The 23,370-nt window shown below is 35.0% G+C and overlaps 1 protein-coding gene across 1 annotated transcript in view; it reads right to left on the bottom strand.

The window, feature by feature from the left end:
- LOC140337714 (mucin-5B-like) overlaps positions 1-23,370 on the bottom strand; it is a 51,622-nt gene that overhangs the window by 5,990 nt on the left and 22,262 nt on the right. Inside the window, exons 22-41 of the mRNA XM_072421515.1 lie at positions 19,821-19,914; positions 19,287-19,379; positions 18,646-18,717; positions 15,827-15,898; positions 15,212-15,301; positions 14,313-14,405; positions 13,640-13,720; positions 13,410-13,499; positions 11,708-11,797; positions 10,468-10,545; positions 10,067-10,177; positions 6,119-6,316; positions 5,739-5,986; positions 4,838-5,021; positions 4,000-4,192; positions 3,441-3,616; positions 2,587-2,656; positions 2,382-2,494; positions 1,488-1,519; positions 733-910 (exon numbers count right to left, since the gene is read on the bottom strand). Coding sequence (XP_072277616.1) covers positions 733-910; positions 1,488-1,519; positions 2,382-2,494; positions 2,587-2,656; positions 3,441-3,616; positions 4,000-4,192; positions 4,838-5,021; positions 5,739-5,986; positions 6,119-6,316; positions 10,067-10,177; positions 10,468-10,545; positions 11,708-11,797; positions 13,410-13,499; positions 13,640-13,720; positions 14,313-14,405; positions 15,212-15,301; positions 15,827-15,898; positions 18,646-18,717; positions 19,287-19,379; positions 19,821-19,914 — 2,356 coding nt within the window. The remainder of the gene's footprint in view (positions 1-732; positions 911-1,487; positions 1,520-2,381; positions 2,495-2,586; positions 2,657-3,440; positions 3,617-3,999; positions 4,193-4,837; positions 5,022-5,738; positions 5,987-6,118; positions 6,317-10,066; positions 10,178-10,467; positions 10,546-11,707; positions 11,798-13,409; positions 13,500-13,639; positions 13,721-14,312; positions 14,406-15,211; positions 15,302-15,826; positions 15,899-18,645; positions 18,718-19,286; positions 19,380-19,820; positions 19,915-23,370) is intronic.

The raw sequence follows: 23,370 nt of genomic DNA, 5'->3' as shown, positions 1-23,370 counted from the left end.
GGAGCTAAAAGGGTCATCTAATTTATCTAATTTCATCTAAGGGACAGATTTTTAAGGTTCAGGACCGTCACCTATTAATGTTTTCTGAGAATAATTGGGAGTTTCTGCTTTGCAAAAGTTTAAGGAAAAATAAGGACATGTGCATTTGAATTAATAGAGAATGAGAAACCTAATGGGTTTTCAAGAGTGTAACAGGCTTTGAATGGCTTATACAAGTCAGGAAATCTTCTTTCAAAAAGGAAATAGGATTGGAATAGGATCTATAATTACCATTTTTATAAATGTTTGCTTTTATTCTAACGGCTTGCATCAACAAGTTTCAGTAAGCCACTGCAGCTTGCTTTTGACACAAGTTTGAGATGGTTCTGAGAGCATTCAGAATGCACCGTGAAAAGCATTTGGCCGATAGTTGAAATCACTCTGACTTTTTTTGTTTGTTCGTTTGTTTGCATTCCTGTAGGACTGAACTCTCTCAATGGTTTACTTTAGGATAGGTAATTTAGGGATCAATACTCTGTACACAAGTTCTGTAGGTATGGATAATATAAATTGTTTAGAAAATTAGATATCCAATGATTATACCCTACTTAAGCAATTATTAATTATTTTAAGTTAAAATAATTGGAATCAAACCTATACATCAATAGTAAACTAGCAACTCTTTGTGAAGAAGCATTGCTGTTAACAAGCTATACATTTCCTGGAAGAAAGGCACAAAGTGAATTCACTTACTGCACACAGTCTCTTCACAGCAGACATCTTCAGGGTTGAGCTGGGTCGTGGGATAGAAACCTTCCAGCTCACACTTGACATTTCTTAACTTGGGACACTTGTGTTGGTCGCAAGTGATGCCACTGCCACCCTCCCGGCAGACACAGTCCTGGCAGTTAAACAGGAACTCTTCTCCATACTATTTGGTAAAGAAAAAACTAATTTATCAGGAACTTAACTACAGGTAACATAGTTGGCGATTTTGAAAATTAAAAGATAAGAAAAGCTGATACCTTAGACCTGGTTTATGAAAGCCCTCCAAGGCTGGAGAGAATACACTTTCATCATTGAAGCAAGGTGATCCAGCAAACCTGAAATGGATCTGGTCCAGGATTCAAAACATTTGCTAGCAAATAGCAAATTATTTTGAAGAAATCCATTCCTGGTTTGCTTGATCACCCAGCTTCACTTATGAAAGTGTATCCTCTGTGGTCTTAGAGAGCTTTATAAACCAGACACATTGTTCAAGAAAACTATCAGACTCTAGTTGCCATTTTGTAGAGTGTAAGCCAAAAAGGTAAAAATCGTCTACGTTTTATTAGAAAGATGTAGTGGCTTTGCATTTTGAACTGGAACTAGATCCACGTTAAAGAGAATAACACACATAGTTCTTGGTCTTATGAAAAATTTGGCATCCCTCCTTTCTGAAATGCATATTTAGTTATGGTATTATTATTATACTATAGAAGATTACAAATATAGATAAAAAAACATACCTCACGTGGCACATTGTCAGGTCCAACACATCCTGAAAGAGACAAATATGTTAGCCTGATATTATGTACAAACTTTTATTTATAATATGTATTAAACCTTCTATTAACAAAATTAACGCTCACACTCCGGAAACAACTTATATCAGCATTGGGGTCCTTTCTGTTACCAGTGGCCCACTGTTCCTATTTGCTTGCTTGACCTAATTACAGGGTGGAAGTTACCTCACACCCCTCTCCATTGAAATGTGTACTTTCACCTCTTAAACAGAAACTATACTTCCACCATAATCAGCAAGTATGCACAGCATTATATGTCTCTTTAATCAATTTGCTTTACCTCCTGGTAACTTTTGTTTTTTGAATTTAGGTCTATTTCAAGTTACAGAAACCTTCGCTGTGCATTATTATTGATATTTGAGACAGACCTCTTTCTGCTACACATTGGTCTTGTTATGTATATATGACAATGACTATGGTAGGAACTCTAGATTGTGAACTTCTCTATGTGGCAGTTATTAACCTGACTATAGACTATGGACTCTGCTAAGTGCATTGTAACAGTTAGAACAATACAAATAATATTATAAATATATATATTTAAATAAAATCCATTAAAACTGTCTGAAAGAAGCTCTAATAATCTATGACAGCATCATTTTTACAAAGCTGAAATATCCTCAAAGTTTGCCAAAGAATATTTGATCCTTGCACATGGCAAATCCTAAGGTTTAAGTTTCGACTTGAAACAGACTTGAAATGTTGTAGTCAAAAAAAAGTGCTGGCTGATTAAGTGTTAGGTAAATGTTTTGGGTGTAGAAAGTAGAATTGTTGTGGAATGCTATATCATAGGAAGTAAAAGCAAAAAGTAAAAATTAGTCAGTATAGATTCCTTACCACAAGTAGATACACAGACATCCATAGCTGGGCTGAAGGGTTTGGTACCCAGTGGACAGAAGCATCCTTCAACAAGACGTTTATCATTCTTTATCTGTTCAATCTCCTCTGGACTATAAAAAAAGTAATCATGTATCAAATGTTATTTTATAAAAATATAAAAGTAAAGCCATCTTTATATATTGGTAAGCTATTACACACTTACGTAGATTGGCATGTTCTTGGTACAGCAGGACCGCATGCATTGTAGACTTTGTTTGAAGGGCAAGCAAGAGCTGGAAAGATAAAAATGTTTTTAAGATATTGATGAATGAAGAATTAAAAATAATCATATTTATGTCACAGCCTAAAAAAATAAACTTCATATATATGCAAAGGGGTTTTGTTTCCAAAATAGGTTTAAAAAGTTTACTCTAGCAGCTAGATGAATTAAGAATGCACAGACCTATCCTACTTACACTTACTTGGCTACTTACACTCACCTATCCTTGGTGTTTGAGAAGCAATGACTACAACATTCATGTTTGCAAGTGGCAAAGAAAGTAGCAAATAGCAAAGAAAGGGAATCATTTGCACTTTATGGAAAAATGTAGAGATGAGGTTGGGGTTCGCCATTGCAATGGATTTGAAAGAAATCCATGGGAGTTTACAAACCTCTGGCTGAAAACTTTGCAGATTTGGCATCAGAAATAAGAAACTTATCTATAATGAAGTGTATAGCCTTCAGCCATGCTCAGCCGAATCATGAGAACCAATTCTTTGCAGAAATGGAAAACCCAGTCCTCTTTTAATACACCATATCATAACCATATTGTCAGTGTGTGCCTGGGATGTTCAGTACAGCCAACAATGCTGCAGAGGTAGAATCTCTGCATTGGTGGTTTTTTTTTCTTATTTCTTCTTAATTTTGGTATTGGTACACATCTAGTACCTGTCCTAATATGCCCTTTCGTTTGCTTTGTAGTCCCACAAACATCCAGAGTTGGAAAACAACATTCTTTTCCAATGGACTTTATTAAGCTTAGTTCAAGGCAAATGCTATAAAATAAAATAACTTACGACATTCTGAAGCTTTATCTCTCCACTGAACGCAGATTCCATTTTCAGAACACATCTGCGCATACTGCTGCAAACTGGTACATTCTATGTTAGAGCTTGCAACATGGCAACTGTCATAATTACAGGCTTGGTAGAAATGTTCTGGTGGTAGAATCTTGTGACATTCTTGAAATGTCCTTTGGAAAACAATACAAAAAAATTAGTTCAAATAATAATCTGGTTTATCAGAAAATATTTTTTCATTTTTAAATAAAGTGTAATGATGCCTATTTTTTTAGTCCCAGGGAGAATTATCTGTATCATTTTATTTGTATACCGATATACTGATATTGGCTTAGTTCAAAGCTAAAATAAAGTCAGTGTCCTATCATGCTCCTTCATATAACTTTATTGAACACCTCTACTGGCCTTAATTTTTCTTGTATTAGATTTCTTTTTGGTTGGGTCAAAGCATTTTTAGCTATTTGTAAACTGTCAGAGTCACAAACATTTGTTTTGAAACATCGATTTAATATATTTTTGTAAAGATATTTACAATAATAATATTATAAATGCTTACGTTCCCAAGATAAGTTCACACAGTGGAGATGGTTTGCAAATAGTCCCAGTTGGGGAAATTGGGGGCTGCAGTTTACCACATGTAGGTTTTCTTGGATCTGGTACAATCCAGGTGTCCGCCATAATTTCACAGTTTGATACAATTTGACCACTACGTGTTAGGCAGTCATCAGTTCTATTGTTGGTGCAAGTACCTAAATAACAAAATACAGTCAGATAAAAGGGCACAGGTATTTCCATAATGATACAATATGGCAATTAGGTGGGGATTAATTTAATGTAATGTTTTACTGAAAAAAGTACATTATTTTCTTTTTGTATTATTCAAATAAAATATTTTTTTTTTGTGAATCTAAAGGAATTAGGGTAAAAAATACAAAACAAGAACAAAATAGAAATAATAAATAATAAGCAGAAATACAAAAGCTATTGGGAGGTTAGGTAGAACTATTTTGTCAACTAACTTAAAGTGTTTTGTTTTCAAACTTTTGTACATCGTTTGATCTTATACAATGCATTATTTCAAGCAATTTCCAGCTGTCAAAAAAGAGCCATAGATGCACAAGAAGGACACAATGTGCTCCATAGACACTGTGTATTTAGATGATTATATTGATGATGCATATAGCCAAATGTCCAGTAGTAGTTAAGGGCACATAAACTTTCTGTTCGTCCTCTTCCTGTGCCTTACTCTATTCAGTCTACAAACTACAAAACACAAAAATGTCTGGGTTCGCAATTGTCTATTGTAAATGATTTTCATGTAAAGTAAAAGAAATGAGTATTACCAATAAAAGGTTAACAATATTTTGCAAATATAGATTACAAAAGAAGCTTACCGCACTGTCCCTGTGTATTGTGTCCGAAAAGACGATATGGCAGTTTGATGGAGAAAGACAAGCCGTTGTATGTGATATTAGCCCCTAATTCCGGAATTTCTACCACGTAATTGATGCCAGATCTATACACAGTCACTCCATACTTCTTATAAGGAGTTCCTACAACTTCTTCGTTTACAAGTACCTAGGTTAAGCAGGATAAAAATAGATGTTTGTAATGTTTTTATCATGAGCATTGACTGCAAAGAACCTTGTAATCTAATGTCTTAAAAAAGGAACTATAGTGTGTAGAAAAGTGGCCTTTAGTGGGCAATGGAATCTAATTTGTTGCTGTCCAGCATTTACCTTTGTAATGTCTATTATGGGTCAGCTAGTGAATTTTTTAAACTTTATTATTTTTCTATCATTCTGTCTCTGGTACCTATGTTTTACAGATTCAAATCTATCCATCTATCCAATAACTCTGAATTATGGGAAACCCCTTCTGGGACACAGGTGTCGCCATTGGACGACGTCTATTCTCTTTCTGTTTTTACTGTAAAATGCTGGATTTCTCATCGTGATGATGATCACAAAAAATGATAGACATTTATCCACCCCATTTAAAGCTTAAACAAAAGGTTTAGAATTTAGATCTACTGAAAGCTATTAATAGACATGTAATGACTGCAAAATCTTACTTTTTCTTACTAAACTATACCATTAGAAAGCATTAAATGGCAGGAAAACCTATTTTAAGATTTAATTACTCAAAAAATTAGGATAGAAAAATGATTCTCTGAGCTGCCTTTTTTGTTAAGGAATACAGGTACTTTGCATCTTATATGTAAAACTATTACTATGCTTCACTGAATAAAATGCTGGGTTTTCAACCAATAACATTTATAGAATTTCATCCTACCTCTAATTTGATCGGCTGCATGGTCTTTGCTGCAATGCGTATTGTCTGCGTTTCATGACGAACAATTATATCACGTGGACAAGATACTCCGTCCTGAGATCCACAGTCATAGTTATCAATATATATTCCAAAATTATCAATCCTCTTTTCAATCTCTTCCACCAGAGCATAGGTACAGCTGCCTTGATAGCTATAGTAGGTTCCATCAAATGTGACATAATGGGGGTCACCCCATCCATTACAGATACCTAAAGTGAAAGTTTGCAATTATTGAAATTAAACCAGAATTTATTTGATTTTGCAGATTAGGTCCTGCCTAATATGTTTTTATTAGGAAAAACAATAAAAGCTACTAATTCATTCCAGTTACAGATACTTACAGTCACACTCCCAATGCCAGCAACATAAGTCATCATCTGGTACAGCTACTGGTGGTAATCCATTAGCACATGTTATTAGAGGTGGAGGCTCACACTTGAGTTCAATAATCTCTACCGTGTTGTTCTCAAGACATCTAGCCATGGTGCAGTTGCACAACATCCAGGTTTCATTATGCTGGAGACACAAAAGGGTTGGTATGTGAAATATTCATCACAAAACTTTTCCTATAATATACCACTGTGATGGTCGATATGAGCATGATTTGTGTTTTTACAGCCTCCATTAAATACAGGACTGGGAAATCAGAAAAGTAGCTTAGGTTCCACAGCAAAAAACATATTTACTAACAGTTCAGAGGATGCTCACAGAGAATATTTTCTTTGCAAAATGAATTTGAGATTAGTTCATTAGGTTGATGCAGTTATTAAAGCATTACCATTTGTACAATTTAGTCTACATTATCCATAACACATAAATATTAACAGATATGGTTCTGAACCAAAGATTAAAAGCTTTATCTTCCTGAAACATCTGATTGTTGAATATAATTATAGACTGGGTTGGGGGGAGGAAGCTCATTGAGCAACCATATAAAGTGTAAATTCTGGCCTTTGGTACACCTTACTATACATTACTACAACTAATTTTCCTAGATTAGTAAATTGTCCTCGGGCAACCTACTTCCCGAAATCAAAGTGGCCATAGTAGCTGGTAGGAGTATTAAATGTGTCCACAGGAAGAGTGGAATTTCATTTGTTGAACTTTAGCCAATAGTGAAGTTCCTGTACAGGAAAACTTCTAAGGGAATCCATTAGTTGGTAATGCCAACAGTAAGGGAGAAGCGCTCATAAAACTCTAAATAAGTGGTTTGCCAACTTTAGCATGGCGATTTTAAGCTTCAGCAAGATCTGTGAGTTCTTCATCAGTATCAACTCACAAAAGTGTTTTATATTTATGACGTTGTGTCAGAATCTCAGCTAAAACAAATTACTGAATGCTGACCAATATGATATTGAGTGGACATTTTGAGCAATCTTAATCTTGCAATAATTCTTTGGAAGTCCTTGGTTCATTATTGTTGATGAGTCCTTGCAAAGGAAGGACTCACTCACACACATATAAATTCATTTCAGCAATAAAAGTCATTGCTATGTTTTTTATTGGGTATATGAAAGGTATAATGATGACTTGCTATCTTTAGAAGAGCCAGTCAATGCAGAATATTACTTTACTGAAGCTACTTATAGTAAAAAAAAAATAAGGACAATGTTGGTGCTGGATAAATACTGTGTAATAATATTAATAACAATAAGTAATACTATGCAATATTTCACATTTTTAGAATAATTATTATTTTGTCCTATCAGTAGCAAAAAAGGAAATTTTAAACAAAAGCCACTACACATTACCACAAAATCACAAAAGTGCAGACATACCTTTTACAAATCATTTTTATTTTACTTCTTATTTAATATAACTGACTCTGTAGGTAAATTAGTCTAAACCAGCTTTTTCCAGCTTTTTACCCCACCCTTTGAAACAGTTTCCAGGTTTTGGGTATCTCTACTAAAAACCTTTTTCGTGGCTATATTAAAATAATAAAAATACTAATAATAATAATAATAATAATAAATTGGTGGTCATTACTGAGTTAGAAACAGTTTCAAGGCACTCCTGGGTCAAATCAAATACCTTACACATGTTAGGGCTTAACAGCAGTTTAGTATTTGTTCTGGTTTAACTACAGTGTCTTGAATATATACCTAAAAACCAGGGTAAGTAAAAGGTCCTGGTGAAGAATTTCTTTAGTAAAAAATATTAATAAAAATCCTTCACTGACGCACTGTTGTCATTCATGTAAGCAGTGTAGCACTGTGTCTGTCACTGTGTCAATGTAAATTACCACACATTCAGGGTGGGTAATCTCACTTGTAAATCAATAATCGAATTGTTGTTCTGATATGGTTGGTAACTTGCACACACCAAATCCCTTAGCTATACAAATAATACATTAAAGAGTGTCAAAACCATGCCTCAAAAAAAGATTATTTTAGGATCATAATAAAATTAAAAAAACAGCTTTATTGTTTTTGTTTTGTAATTCTATGATCCCAAACAATTCAGTTTTTAGGCATGGTTTTGCCACTGTATTAATCTCTTTTGTCGTAAATTTAAAGAGGAATTAAACTCAAAAGTACTCCATAACAACAAAAAAACATGCCGATCTTACTGCACAAGCGTGAGATAGGCGATTTATTTTCCTTTTGGCAAAAGGATTCCTTATGCGCATGCCTAAGATGCTCGGGCATGCGCAGAAGGAGCACCCATGAGCCTCCCAGGATGTGTGAGGGAGATGATTCCTCATTTGACGAATCCCTGTTAATTTCAGGCTGGGCACATTTAAACAGGTTTATACTTATTAGAACCTTCCTAGATATCCAGATTCGTGAAGAATTCCTTCCTTATCCTGAGATTAAATTTCATTTCCTCCAGACGCAAAAAGTGCCCTCTTGTTCTTTGTAATGATCTCAAAGTGAATAATGGGGAAAAGAGTTCTCTATATGGACCATTTATATATTTATACAGGGTGATCATATTCCCCCTTAAACATCTCTTCTCGAGAGAGAATAGATTCAGTCTAGCTAACCTCTCCTCATAGCTGACCTCCTCCATTCCTTTTATTAATTTAGTTGTCATTCTCTGCACTCACTCCAATTCCACAATGTCCCTTTTGTGAACTGGTGCCCAAAACTGGACTGCATATTCCAGATGTGGTGTGACCAATGCTTTGTACAGGGGCATATTGTCTTTCTAACATAGACCAGAAATGGTCAGAAATGTAGAGTGACTCTGAGGTATCTTGGGGGGTAGAAGGATTGTGATTTAATATTAAATACTTCTCTCCCTCAAACTATACTGAATTTTATACTTTTAAAAAGCATGAATTCAATTGATGCTAGCAAATAAATGTATTTTGTGTAATTTACAAAAAAAATAGTTTTTTATAATTTAGTTCTCCAGTTTGTGGAGAGTTTATTTCTCCAGTTTTGCTCCAAAAGATATTGGATTGTTTCCTATCATGGGTTTTAGTTGTATTTCTTTTTAAATACTCTCTGTAGAGCAGTTTGTCTTGAAAATAATATTGATTTTTTGACTTATGTATAAAGACTAACAACTTTCTCAACTCACATGAACTTGTTGTTGTAGTAATTTGTTGTTTTAAAGAAATTGTCCAGAGAACTAATAAAAATGTACAAGATTATGGTATACCAGGAGTGAATAAATTTAGATGGGTGTAGAGCAGGCATGTCCAAAGTCCAGGGGCCAATTGTGGCCCTTGTTCAGATTTCCATCGGTCCGCAGCTTCTGTCATCACAGGGAATCCCCTACGTCATTATAGTGGGTGTGTGCTGTGCTCTGCACAGAGCCCGCACTGACACCAGACTCCGTGCACAGGGAATCCCTCACGCCACCCTGGTGGCCGTGTGCTGTGTGGGACTGTCATTTTGCTGTGTGGGACATTTTCACCTTACTAAATCTGGCCCTCTTTGCAAAGAGTGTGGACACCCCTGGTGTAGAGTATACTAAGGCCTATTTTTAGAATTGTTCTAGAAACAGATATTGAAAAGTAGAAGATAGTGCACACTTCAACCAGATTTAGAAATGTGGAACACACTCCTAATTTTTTTTTGTTCAGAATGCTCATATATAAAACTGCCTGGTAGATTATCCCTTTCCAATGGTAGTAATATTGGCTCACAGATTTAGTTGTACATTATGTAATCCAATGTCTGTGGGTACTTATTGCAACCACTCCTGTCCTTCCATTATTCTTTTATGTACTTTTGCTTTAATTCACTTTAAGTACTTGTTGTAGAAGTGTTCCTCCTGACAATAAAAAAAACTTTATGGTATACCAGTAAAGAATAATAAAGCTCTCAACTCACATAAAAATGTAGTTGTGGTGATAGAGGTGGTTGTTGTAGTCTCAGTAGTAGTTGTAGGTTCTGTAGTAGTAGTGGGTGGTGACGATGTAGTTGTAGTGGTTGTTATTGTTGCTGTGGTAATATAAATATTTATTGTTAGAGAGTAAACAGACAAATAGTTATAGCATTTCATATTAGATAACAAGGGCATAATGTCATATCCAGGGGTGAATGATAGTGGAAAAGTCAAATTGATTCTGATCAGATTGAAAGAGAAATCCTACTAGATTAGGAAATTCCAAGTGAGAAATTTGATTTTTTAAATTATGGTTTTAAATTATTATTTTTGGTGAAAGATATTGACATAAAAGTATATAATATTTAATGATAATATAGTGATGGTAATAATGCCTTTAACTCACATGGAGGTGGAAGTGTTGTTGTTGTAGACTTGGTAGTAGTTGTAGGCTCTGTAGTAGTTGTGGCGGTTGTTGTTGTTGCTTTGGTAATATAGATATATGTGGTTAGAGAGTAATCTCACAGATGGCATTAGCAGACATTAATTTTTTTAGCAGATGTAACATAGACATAGGGGTATATATAAAAAACATAATGATTCATTCAATGAAACTGCTAATTTTATCATTCTACACCAGAGGAGATGGGAGGATATAACTAGAGATTGGCTCCAGCTATATTTTAAAGTACTTTTATTAAGATATTAAGTAGACAAATGTACATATGTCTCTGGATTTTATAGCAGATGTCATTCTCAATTCTTCCACTGTGTGGTGCTCTGTTTCCATTCATAAGAAAAATAATTCAACAAGCAATTAATTGTGAATGAAAGTGAACACAGCGCCACCTAAGGGATTTATTGAAAGTGACACATCAATAAAACCGGGTTGATTCACTAAAGCAATATAGTCTGTTTATTTACCAATGTGAATTATATCCATGCCAGAGATATTTAACTCTGCTGTCTAAAGAACAGTTTTCTTAACAGATATTTGAATATATGTATTTTTAGGATTTTATAGTGAAGACTAATAACATTCCCATTTCTGTAGTAGTTGTAGGTGGTGTAGTGGTTGTAGGTGATGTATTTGTGGCGGTTGTTGCTGTGGTAATAGGAATAATTGTGGTTGGATAGTAATGGGACAGAAAGCAATAGCAGATATTAATTCTATACCAGATGTAACATAGACATTGGGTTATATAAATAAAATTTAGGTGATTTGTTCAACAAAAGTTGATTTTATGATTCTGCACAAAATGTGGTGGGAGAATATACTTTAAGTATAAAGTATAATATACTTTAAGATCTAACTGTACTTCAATGCACTTGAAAGCTATTAAGTGTACAAATCCATATGAATTTTATAGCGGATGTCATTCTTAACTCTTCCACTTGGTGGTGCTATGTTATTTTTCATTCACAAGAAAAAAATAATTCATCAATTCAAGTAATTAATTGTGAATGAAAATGAACACAGCACTGTCTAGTGGATTTATTAATAATTCCATCTATAAAACCAATTGCTTGATTCACCTAAGGATTATGGGCTGTTCATTTACCAATATTAATTATCACCATGCAAGGGATATTCAACTTAGCTGTCTAAATATATATATTAAAGACTAAGAACATTCCCAACTCACATGGGGGTGAAGGTGGATGTATTGTAGTTGTAGTCTCTGTAGAAGTTTCTGTAGTGGTTGTAGGTGGTGTGGTTGTGGTGGCTGTTGTTGCTGTAGTAATGTAAATAATTTAGTTAGAAAATAATCAGACAGAAGGCTATAAACATGGGGCATATAAATACACATAGTGATAAGTTAATTGAAAGAGCTAATTTTCTTCATTCTGCACAGGATGAGAGGGGGGAATAGACTTTAAAGTTGACTATAGATTGGCTCTACTTGTACTTTTAATGTACTTAAAAAGGTATTAGGTAGACAAATACAGATATATGAACTTTATAGTGGATGTGATTTTTTCACTTGGTGGTGCTTTGTTCTTCTCTATTCAGGAAGAAAACAATTTTTTAATTCAAGTAATTCTTTGTGAATGAAAAAGAACACGGTACTGCCTAGTAGACTCAAAATTCAAAATTACACATCTATAAAACTGATGGGGTTGATTGACTAAAAAAATATATGCTGTTCACTTACCAGGGCGAATTATCCCCATGCAGGAGATATTTCATTTTGGCTCCAACTGTACTTTAATATACTTGAAAAGTAATATATATAGACAAATAGATTTATATAGCAGATGTCAATCTCAATTTATCCACTTGGTGGTGCTGTGTTTTTTTCTATTCACAGGAAAAACAATTCATTAATTCAAGTACCGTATTTTTCGGACTATACGACGCACTTTTTCTTCCCCAAAACTGGGGGGGGAAAGTGGGTGCGTCTTATACACCGAATACATGTTAAATATACCGGTAATTAAAAAAAATCATACTCACCCGATCCCGCGATGCTGTGGGCTTCTTCTTCTCCTCGCTCTCCTCCCGGCTGCAGCGCGTGTCCCCTCCTCCTCTGAGCGAGGAGAAGCCGGCACACGTGCCCTCGCGATCCGGTAAGCAGGCTGGATCAGCCTGCTTACGGGATCGCGAGGGCACGGGTGCCGGCTTCTCCTGGCTCTCCTCCCGGCTGCAGCGCGTGTCCCCTCCTCCTCTGAGCGAGGAGAAGCCGGCACACGTGCCCTCGCGATCCGGTAAGCAGGCTGGATCAGCCTGCTTATGGGATCGCTGGGGTATGCATGTCGGCTTCTCCTCTCTCAGAGGAGGAGACGCGCTGCAGCCAGGAGGAGAGCCAGGAGAAGAAGAAGCCCACAGCATCGCGGGATCGCGGGATCGGGTGAGTATGATTTTTTGGCACAGGGTGATCAGAAGGGGATACATTGTGTCAATGTATCCCCTTCTAATCACTCTGTGTCAATGTATCCCCTTCTGATCACTCTGTGTCAGAGTGATTAGAAGGGGATACATTGACACAGAGTGATTTTTTAGTATTTTGTACAGAATCTTTTTTTTCTAGGTTTTTCTCCTTTAAAATTGGGTGCGTCTTATAGGCCGGAGCGTCTTATAGTCCGAAAAATACGGTAACTGATTGTGAAATGAAAATGAACACAGCGCTGCCTAGTGGATTTTTTGAAAATGACATCTATAAAACTATTAAAGTTGATTCCCTAAAGGAATATAGGCTTTTCATTTACCAGGGGGAATTATCCCTATGAAGGATACATTTACCTTAGCTGTCTAAAGAACAGTTTCCCTAAAAAGCTATAGTATGATAGTATAAATGATAATATATTTATAATTTTATAGTGAAGACTTATAACATTTTTACTTACATGGAGGTGAAGGAGGAGGTGTGGTTATTGATGTGGTAGTTGTAGATACTGTAGTAGTTGTAGGTGGTGTAGTTGTGGTGGTTGTTGTTGCTGTAGTAAGACAGATGATTATATGAACATGATTATTATCACAGGTGCATAGACATAGAGGTATATGAGTGAGTAAAACATGGAAATTTGTTTTGTATTTATAATTTTATAGTGAAGAACTATTAACATTCCCAACTCACATGGAGGTGAAGGTGGAAGTGTTGTAGTTGTAGACTCGGTAGTAGTTGAAGGTGGTGTAGTTGTAGTGGTTGTTGTTGTTGCTGTGGTAATATAGATAATTATTGTTAGAGAGTAATCAGACAGAAATTAGTAGCAGACATTCATTTTATACCAGATGTAACAGAGACAAAGAGGGTATATGATTAACACAATAGATGACAGTGATTTGTTCAATGAAAGGGCTAACTTTATGATTCTGTTCAAAACGAGATGGGAGAATATACTTTAAGATTAACTGGAGATTGGCTCTACCTGTACTTCAATGTACTTGAAAGCTATTAAATAGAAAAATGTACAGATCTATATGTATTTTATAGCACATGTCATTCTTAATCCTTCCATTTGGTGGTGCTGTGTTATTTTTCATACACAAAAATAATTCAGTAAATCGAGTAATTAATTGTGAATGAAAATGAACACAGCACTGCCTAGTGGACTTATTAATAATTACATTTATAAAGCCAATTGGTTGATTCACTTAAGAAATATGGGCTGTTCATTTACTGTAATGAATAATCGCCATGCAGGGGATATTCAACTTAGCTGTCTAAAGAACAGTTTTTTATATGTATATATATATATATATATATATATATATATATATATTAAAGACTAAGAACATTCCCAACTCACATGGGGGTGAAGGTGGATGTTGTGTAGTTGTAGTCTCTGTAGAAGTTTCTGTAGTGGTTGTAGGTGGTGTGGTTGTGGTGGCTGTTGTTGTTGCTGTGGTAATATAAATAATTGTGGTTAAAAAATAACCAAACAGAACACTATAAACAAGGGGCATATAAATAGCACATAGTGATAAGTTAATTGAAAGTACTAATTTTCATCATTCTGCACAGGATGAGAGGGGGGAATAGACTTTAAAGTTCACTATAGATTGGCTCCACTTGTACTTTAATGTACTTAAAAAGGTATTAGGTAGACAAATACAGATATATGGATTTTGTAGTGGATGTAATTTTTTCACTTGGTGGTGCTTTGTTCTTCTCAATTCAGAAGGAAAACAATTAATTAATTCAAGTAATTCATTGTGAATGAAAATTAACACAGTACTGCCTAGTAGACATTCAAAATTGCACATCTATAAAACTGACAGGGTTGATTGACTTAAGAAATATAGGCTGTTCACTTACCAGGGTAAATTATTCACATGCAGGGGTTATTTCACTTTGGCTCTACCTATACTTTAATGTACTTGAAAAGTAATAAATAGTCTAATAGATTTATACAGCAGATGTCACTCTCTATTTATCCACTTGGTGGTGCTGTGTTTTTACATTTACAATTAAAATAATTCATTAATTCAAGTAACTGATTGTGAAATGAAAATGAACACAGCACTGCCTAGTGGATTTATTGAAAGGCTATATAGGCTGTTCATTTACCAGGGGGAATTATCCCAATGAAGGATATATTTACCTTAGCTGTCTAAAGAACAGTTTCCTTAAAAAGCTATAGTATGATAGTATAAATTATAATATATTTATGATTTTATAGTGAAGACTTATAACATTTTTACTTACATGGAGGTGAAGGTGGAGGTGTGGTTATTGATGTGGTAGTTGTAGATACTGTAATAGTTGTAGGTGATGTAGTTGTGGTGGTTGTTGTTGCTGTAGTAAGACAGATGATTATATGAACATGATTAATATCACAGGTGCATAGACATAGAGGTATATGAGTGAGTACAATATTGCAATTTGTTCAAAGAAAGTGTTTTTTATCATTCTGCACAAGCTGAGATGTGAGAATATACTTCAAAGATACAAGTGATTGGTTCTACTCGTGATTTTACTGTACTTGAAAAGTTGATAAATGTACAGATATATATAATTTTTTGTGGATTACACTCTCAGCTCGTACATGAAAGAGTGATGTGTTATTTTCCATTCACAAGGAAAAAAATTGTAATTCATTGAAAATATAAATGAACACAGATCTGCCTAGTGAATTAATTGAAACTGACATCAATTATAAAACTGATGATGTTGATTCACTAAAGAAATATTAGCTGTTCACTTACCTGGTGAATTATCCCTATGCAAGGGATATTTCACTTTGCTGCCTAAAGAACATTTTCCTAAATATATATCTATTTATGATTTTATAGTGAAGAACTAATAACATTCCAAACTCACATGGAGGTGGAGGTGGAAGTGTTGTAGTGGTAGTCTCGGTTGTAGTTGTAGGTGGTGTAGTTGTTGTTGTTGCTGTGGTAATATAAATATTTGTGGTTAGAATATAACCAGACAGAAGGCTATAAACATGGGGCATATAAATAGCACATAGTGAAGTGACAGGATGAGAGAGGAGAATAGACTTTAAAGTTCACTGTAGATTGGCTCTACTTGTACTTTAATGTACTTATAAGGTATTAGGTAGACAAATATAGATATATGGATTTTATAGTGGATGTAACTTTTTCATGTGGTGGTGCTGTGTTATTCACTATTCAGAAGGAAAACAATTAATTATTTCAAGTAATTTATTGTAAATGAAAATGAACACGGTACTGCCTGGTAGACTTATTCAAAATTACACATCTATAAAACTGATGGGGTTGATTCACTAAAAAATTGTAGGCTGTTCACTTACCAGTGTGAATTATCGCCATGCAGGGGGAAAAGTAATAAACAGTCTAATAGATTTATACAGCAGATGTCACTCTCTATTTATCCACTTGGTGGTGCTGTGTTCATTTTTTTCACAAGAAAAGTACTTCATTAATTCAAGTAACTGACCGTGAAATGAAAATAAACACAGCACTGCCTAGTGGATTTATTGAAAATGACATCTATAAACCCAATGATTGATTCACTAAAGGAATATAGACTGTGTACTTACCAGGGTGAAATATCCCTGTGCAGGATATATTTAATTTAGCTGTCTAAAGAACAGTTTCTCTAAAAACCTATGGTATGATAGTATAAATGATATCATATTTATATGAGTGATATATGAGTTGGGTATATGAGTGTGCGTAAAACATAGCGATTTGTTCAAAGAAAGTGTTTTTTTATCATTCTGCACAAGCTGAGATGTGAGAATATACTTTAAAGATACTAGTGACTGGATCAACTTGTGATGTTACTGTACTTGAAAAGTTGATAAATGTACAGATATATTGATTTTATAGTGAATGTCACACTCAGCTCTTTATGAAAGAGTGATGTGTTCTTTTCCATTCACAAGGAAAATCATTTTATTAATTGGAATTGAAAGTGAACACATCACTGCCTAGTGAATTAATTGAAATTGACATAATTTATAAAACTGATGGGATTGAGTCACTAAAGGAAGATAGGCTGTTCACTTAACAAGAATTATCCCTTTGCATGGGATATTTCACTTTCACTTTGCTTAATAAAAGAGAAAAAGATTTGCTGACTTCAATGAAATCAAATACTTTTATTATATATTCTTGTATGTGAATTTGGGCTTTATTTATTAAAGCTCTCCAAGTCTGGAGAAGATAGACTATCATGGGAGAACCTACTGTAGGTAACCTAGAAAATCTGGTCAAGGATTAAAAAAATTTCCAAATACTAGCAAATGATAATAAAGAAAACCAATCTAGGTTTTCTAGATCACCCATTTTCTGCCATGACAGTCCATCTTGTCAAGTCTTGGAGAGCTTTAATAAATTAGGTCCTGTTTAGCTTTGCAAATAGAACTATCACCACATTCACTTTTCTAAGTCTGTTATTCGGTTTTAAAGCAATAATTCACTTTGGTAAGTGAATAGCCTAAATTCTTTTATTTAATTACATTAACTGTTATCAACCTAATGCCCTTCCAGGGTAATAAAGTATATGGCTGGACATAAACGTAAAAGAATGATCCTTAGCCATCATCTGTCAATATCTGCAAATACAGCTTCATATTTCATCAGGGAGGACAGTGCAGTTACACACTAAGCAAATAGGTCTCAAAATCCCCTCCATTTGGTTCATATTTGGGGTAACTCACATCATACCACTCTGTCCAATAGCAGTGATCGATACAGATAGTTGCTGAAACACAAAATATCATTATATTGTAACATCTGTGTCTTTACAATATTGGCTCATTTTGGAGCAAATGTAATGGCTGCATTAGCTGACCTATACAACAGAGAAATTATACAAAGGATGTGTACCAAATTGGAAAATAGTTTTCAATTTTTATGTTTTCTTTTAATATTACTTTGCTACCTCTACTATTAAATGTTAGAGCACATACTTCATGGACACAAAAGTCACAAGATCTAAAATGACCATTCTTTGCAGATATCTTATGTATGTAATAACCTTTATTGTAAAGATAGAGTAATGAAGGGTTTAAAGCCATGACGTACGTTATATAAGTATGTTACCTTCAATATCTCCATTTAGTTACATGGAGGAAAAAGTAATACCTACATTTCCAGGTATGCAAGAACATGTACAAGTAGATATCACTTCTTCATACAGCTTTTGATTACCATTAACCAATCAGAATAAGAAACCTGAACCATGTGCAAGCTCTGATTAGAGCAGTTTAGGAACTTAAAGGTAACTAAAGATCTGAGAATGCATTTTAATGTACTTGTAAGGTCTTTAGCGGACATAGCCAATAGTCCAACTACATTGGTTTTAAAGCTGTCGCCACTCCCAATTCCTTCAATTCCTTTTTTGTCCTTTGCATGGTGCTGTGTTCTTTTAAATTTACGTGGAAAATAAGTGTACAGCATTGTGAATGAAAATGAGCACAACAATTAATACCTTTTGAGTACATTAAAGTACATTCACCCATATGTATTTACACTTAGGTATATTTATTCATCTCAATATGATAAAAAAACGGTTTCATTATTGTAGCACTGTGTAAATATTTATATTTATGCATCAAATCCTAGTTGCTGTCTAAAGAACATTTTTCCTAAATATATATCTATTTATGATTTTATATTGAAGAACTATTAACATTCCCAACTCACATGGAGGTGAAGGTGGAAGTGTTGTAGTTGTACTCTCGGTAGTAGTTGTAGGTGGTGTAGTTGTAGTGGTTGCTGTGGTAATATACATAATTATTGTTAGAGAGTAATCAGACAGAAATTAGTAGCAGACATTAATTTTAAACCAGATGTAACAGAGACAAAGAGGGTATATGTTTAACACAATGGATGATGAGATGGGAGAATATACTTTAAGATTAACTGGATTTGGCTCTACCTGTACTTCAATGTACTTGAAAGCTATTAAATAGAAAAATGTACAGATATATATGAATTTTATAGCAGATATCATTCTCAATCCTTCCACTTGGAGGTGCTGTGGTATTTTTCGTACACAAGAAAAATATTTTATTAATTCGAGTAATTAATTGTGAATGAAAATTAACACAGCACTGCCTAGTGGATTTATTAATAATTACATTTATAAAAACGGTTGATTAACTTAAGAAATATGGGCTGTTCATTTACCATTATGAATTATCACCATGCAGGGGATATTCAACTTACCTGTCTAAAGAAAAGTTTTTAAAAAGAAAAAAACAAATAAGATAAATATATATATTTATATATATATATATATATATATAATTTTATAGTAAAGACGAATAATATTCCCAACTCACATGGGGGTGAAGGTGGATGTGTTGTAGTTGTAGTCTCTGTAGTAGTTTCTGTAGTGGTTGTAGGTGGTGTAGTTGTGGTGGTTGTTGTTGTTGCTGTGGTAATATAAATAATTGTGGTTAGAAAATAACCAGACAGAAGGCTATAAACATGGGGCATATAAGTACCACATAGTGATAAGTTAATTGAAAGTGCTAATTTTATCATTCTGCACAGGATGAGAGAGGAGAATAGACTTTAAAGTTCACTATAGATTGGCTCTACTTGTACTTTAATGTACTCAAAAAAGGTATTAGGTAGACAAAATACAGATATATGGATTTTATAGTGGATGTAACTTTTCCACTTGGTGGTGCTGTGTTCTTCACTATTCAGAAGGAAAACATTTAATTATTTCAAGTAATTCATTGTGAATGAAAATTAAAAATTACAAATGAAAATTAAAAAATTCAAAATTACACATCTATAAAACTGACGGGGTTGATTCATATATATATATAATTTTATAGTAAAGACGAATAATATTCCCAACTCACATGGGGGTGAAGGTGGATGTGTTGTAGTTGTGGTCTCTGTAGTAGTTTCTGTAGTGGTTGTAGGTGGTGTAGGAAGGATTGAAGTCTTTGGGGTCTGTTTTCAGACTCATCCTATTAAATACAGCTAAGACACAGGTTCTCCCAATGAGAATAACAATTCAGATATAGAAGGAAAGATGGCAAATGAATGGAATGATGCAGATATTGCAGTTTTTGCCATTTAGATTTTCTTTCTCTAATAATATTCATATCAGTCATTTTGAATGTTTGATATCTAGTATTAAATTCAATCTTCATACCTTGTATGTAGGTGACACTTTGATAAAAATGGTGGTCTTTTTGTCCCAGATGAGTAGAATACCATTGTTTGCTTCAATGACCAGGTAAAGACCAACTTCACGGGTCAGGTAACTCACACGTTTTATACCTTGGCCTTCAGTTTCCACCAATTTGTTATCTGCCAATTTAAGTACTTTATCCTGTGACAATCCAAAACAAACACATTTCCATTTTTTTACATTATTATTTCCATTAAACAAGCCTGCCTGCATATTAAAAGAATAACACCTTAGCACCATAAATTCTGACATTCTAATTTTAAGATTTTTTATCTAAGATGCAGTTTTCAATAAAAATACAGATTTGTCAGTATGGATACCCCCCTCCCCAAACTTATTTGTAAGTAAGGTAGTAACAAAATTGCAGAATTTAGTAGTTCTTTTGCAGCTTTGTTACTACTTCTCTCACAGCTTCTAGGTTTAGAGGCTTGAAGCTTCCCAGCCTTTCTATTAGCATATGTATTCTGTCCATCTGCATCCCAGGGGATTAGAGAGTTTGTTCTGTAGCCAACTAACAGATTTGTTCTTAGTCATGATTGTGGCCTGTTACTACTAGCTGCTAGTCCAATTTAAGGCTCTCTAGTTTTTGGTTCTGGTGACTGGATCATGGTTGCACATTATCTACTATTCTACCTAGCATGCTTTCAGTTCTGCTATTCTGGATTTTTGCTTGTAATTGCCACCTGCCCTGACTTCCGCCTGTTACATGACTTTGCTTTGGTTGCTGCCTGCCCTGACCTCAGCCTGTTCTACTACTCTACCTTGACTCACTGCATTCCTGTCTGATTAGCCATTCCTACACTGAACTTGTCTGATCCCTGCCACCCTGGGTAGGGAGAACGGGGGGGGTGCACAGTAGTGGTAATCCTTTGGCCACTAAAGTCACTGGCCCGTTATTGCTTGGAGGTATTGTGGTCTGGGTCAGGAGACGCTTAGATTCCACGCCTCTGGTAAACCTGTGGCACCAGGAGGCAACTCATAACAAGCTGGTAATTCTAGTAGCTGCATAAATTGTAACCAGCTACAGAAACAACTTTATACATGCTATAAATAGGCACAATAAAAAGGCAGATAGATGTGTAGCTTCTGCAAATCACTGCTACAAAATTGGTAGTGTGTCATGTGCCTAAAGGTCTCCCACATTGTACTTATTGACAGTTCTGCTGTTGCCTATTAAAAAAAGTGCTGGCCTCCAGACTCTAGTGAAGAAGCCTCTGAAATTCAAATAGAAGCTTTACTAAGTTACTAAGAAGCTTTGAAGCTAAAATTTAAGTTAACTCAATCAATAACATTTTATATCAACTACAAAAAAAGCTAAAAACAAAAAAAATAAACATAAAAATAGAAGTACCTCTTAAAAGAAGAAAATATATGCTTTCTATTCTAGTAGAATGTGGTTTATCTTTACCACTGCAATTGCTCTGGGCATTGCTGCTGTTCAACACTTTTGAAAGTTTCAGAAAGCATACAATCATCCCCCAAATAGTGTGGTACTGAGCCTTATAAAAGAACATGCTATCCAAAAAATCCCCAAGAGAAGGGCAAAGGGGATTTGCTGAAGGGGATAGGAGAAGGGCTGCAGCTCTCCCAAGGTCAAGGTGCCTTGTTTTTTGTTTTCTTCAATGGCGAGAGTTCAATCTATGATGGTATATTTTCCGAACGTGGACTCTCAAAACCAGTAAAGTACACATGACCAGTTTGTTTACCCTAACAAAGATCTTTCTGCTATGTTAAGCAGAAAAAAAATTAAGGGACATTGCAGGTTACACAACAAATTTGGGTGTCTACAGTGGGCACATAAAACAATTAGTTATGGGTTCTCAGTTAAGTATTAAGTCATTTTTATTTGTGTTAACACTTTTGCAAACATCCAGATCCAAACAGGAAACTAAAATACTCACCCCCAAAAAAATCTTGATGGATTTGGAACATGTAACTCCTGTAGTACCACATGGGATATTCTCTGTGATGATGCTAAAGCTGCCAGTAGAATGGTCAGGACCACAGTAATCCTAAAAATACATTTTAAGTGTTAGCGTTAGTATTTTCTTCCTATATATGTTGCACTAAATCCTACAGGGTAAAATGTATTATGAGGAACAGTGATCATTTGCAGGGTTTCAATCATATTAGGTGTGTAAGAACTTAGAAACAGGCCTGTAACATTAGAATATTAGGCGCATGGCCCACATGACATGGTGGGAGGCTAGCCCAGGGAGGTTAAGGGTTAAAAAGAATTGGAAAATGGTTAGGGAGGGGTAGTAGTAGTGATTGGGCAAGAGGTAAGAGGGGAGTGGGGCATAGTAAGGGTTAAAAGGGTGTGAACAGAAGTGAGAGGTCGTCTTTTAGTGGTTCTGGTGACTGGATCATGGTTGCACATTATCTACTATTCTACCTAGCATGCTTTCAGTTCTGCTATTCTGGATTTTTGCTTGTAATTGCCACCTGCCCTGACTTCCGCCTGTTACATGACTTTGCTTTGGTTGCTGCCTGCCCTGACCTCAGCCTGTTCTACTACTCTACCTTGACTCACTGCATTCCTGTCTGATTAGCCATTCCTACACTGAACTTGTCTGATCCCTGCCACCCTGGGTAGGGAGAACGGGGGGGGTGCACAGTAGTGGTAATCCTTTGGCCACTAAAGTCACTGGCCCGTTATTGCTTGGAGGTATTGTGGTCTGGGTCAGGAGACGCTTAGATTCCACGCCTCTGGTAAACCTGTGGCACCAGGAGGCAACTCATAACAAGCTGGTAATTCTAGTAGCTGCATAAATTGTAACCAGCTACAGAAACAACTTTATACATGCTATAAATAGGCACAATAAAAAGGCAGATAGATGTGTAGCTTCTGCAAATCACTGCTACAAAATTGGTAGTGTGTCATGTGCCTAAAGGTCTCCCACATTGTACTTATTGACAGTTCTGCTGTTGCCTATTAAAAAAAGTGCTGGCCTCCAGACTCTAGTGAAGAAGCCTCTGAAATTCAAATAGAAGCTTTACTAAGTTACTAAGAAGCTTTGAAGCTAAAATTTAAGTTAACTCAATCAATAACATTTTATATCAACTACAAAAAAAGCTAAAAACAAAAAAAATAAACATAAAAATAGAAGTACCTCTTAAAAGAAGAAAATATATGCTTTCTATTCTAGTAGAATGTGGTTTATCTTTACCACTGCAATTGCTCTGGGCATTGCTGCTGTTCAACACTTTTG

This window comes from Pyxicephalus adspersus, chromosome 9 (genome assembly GCF_032062135.1).
Source record: "Pyxicephalus adspersus chromosome 9, UCB_Pads_2.0, whole genome shotgun sequence".
In the NCBI taxonomy this organism is placed as follows: domain Eukaryota; kingdom Metazoa; phylum Chordata; class Amphibia; order Anura; family Pyxicephalidae; genus Pyxicephalus; species Pyxicephalus adspersus.
The sequence above is the reverse complement of the archived record's forward strand: the minus strand, read 5'-3'. Positions and strand labels throughout refer to the sequence as shown.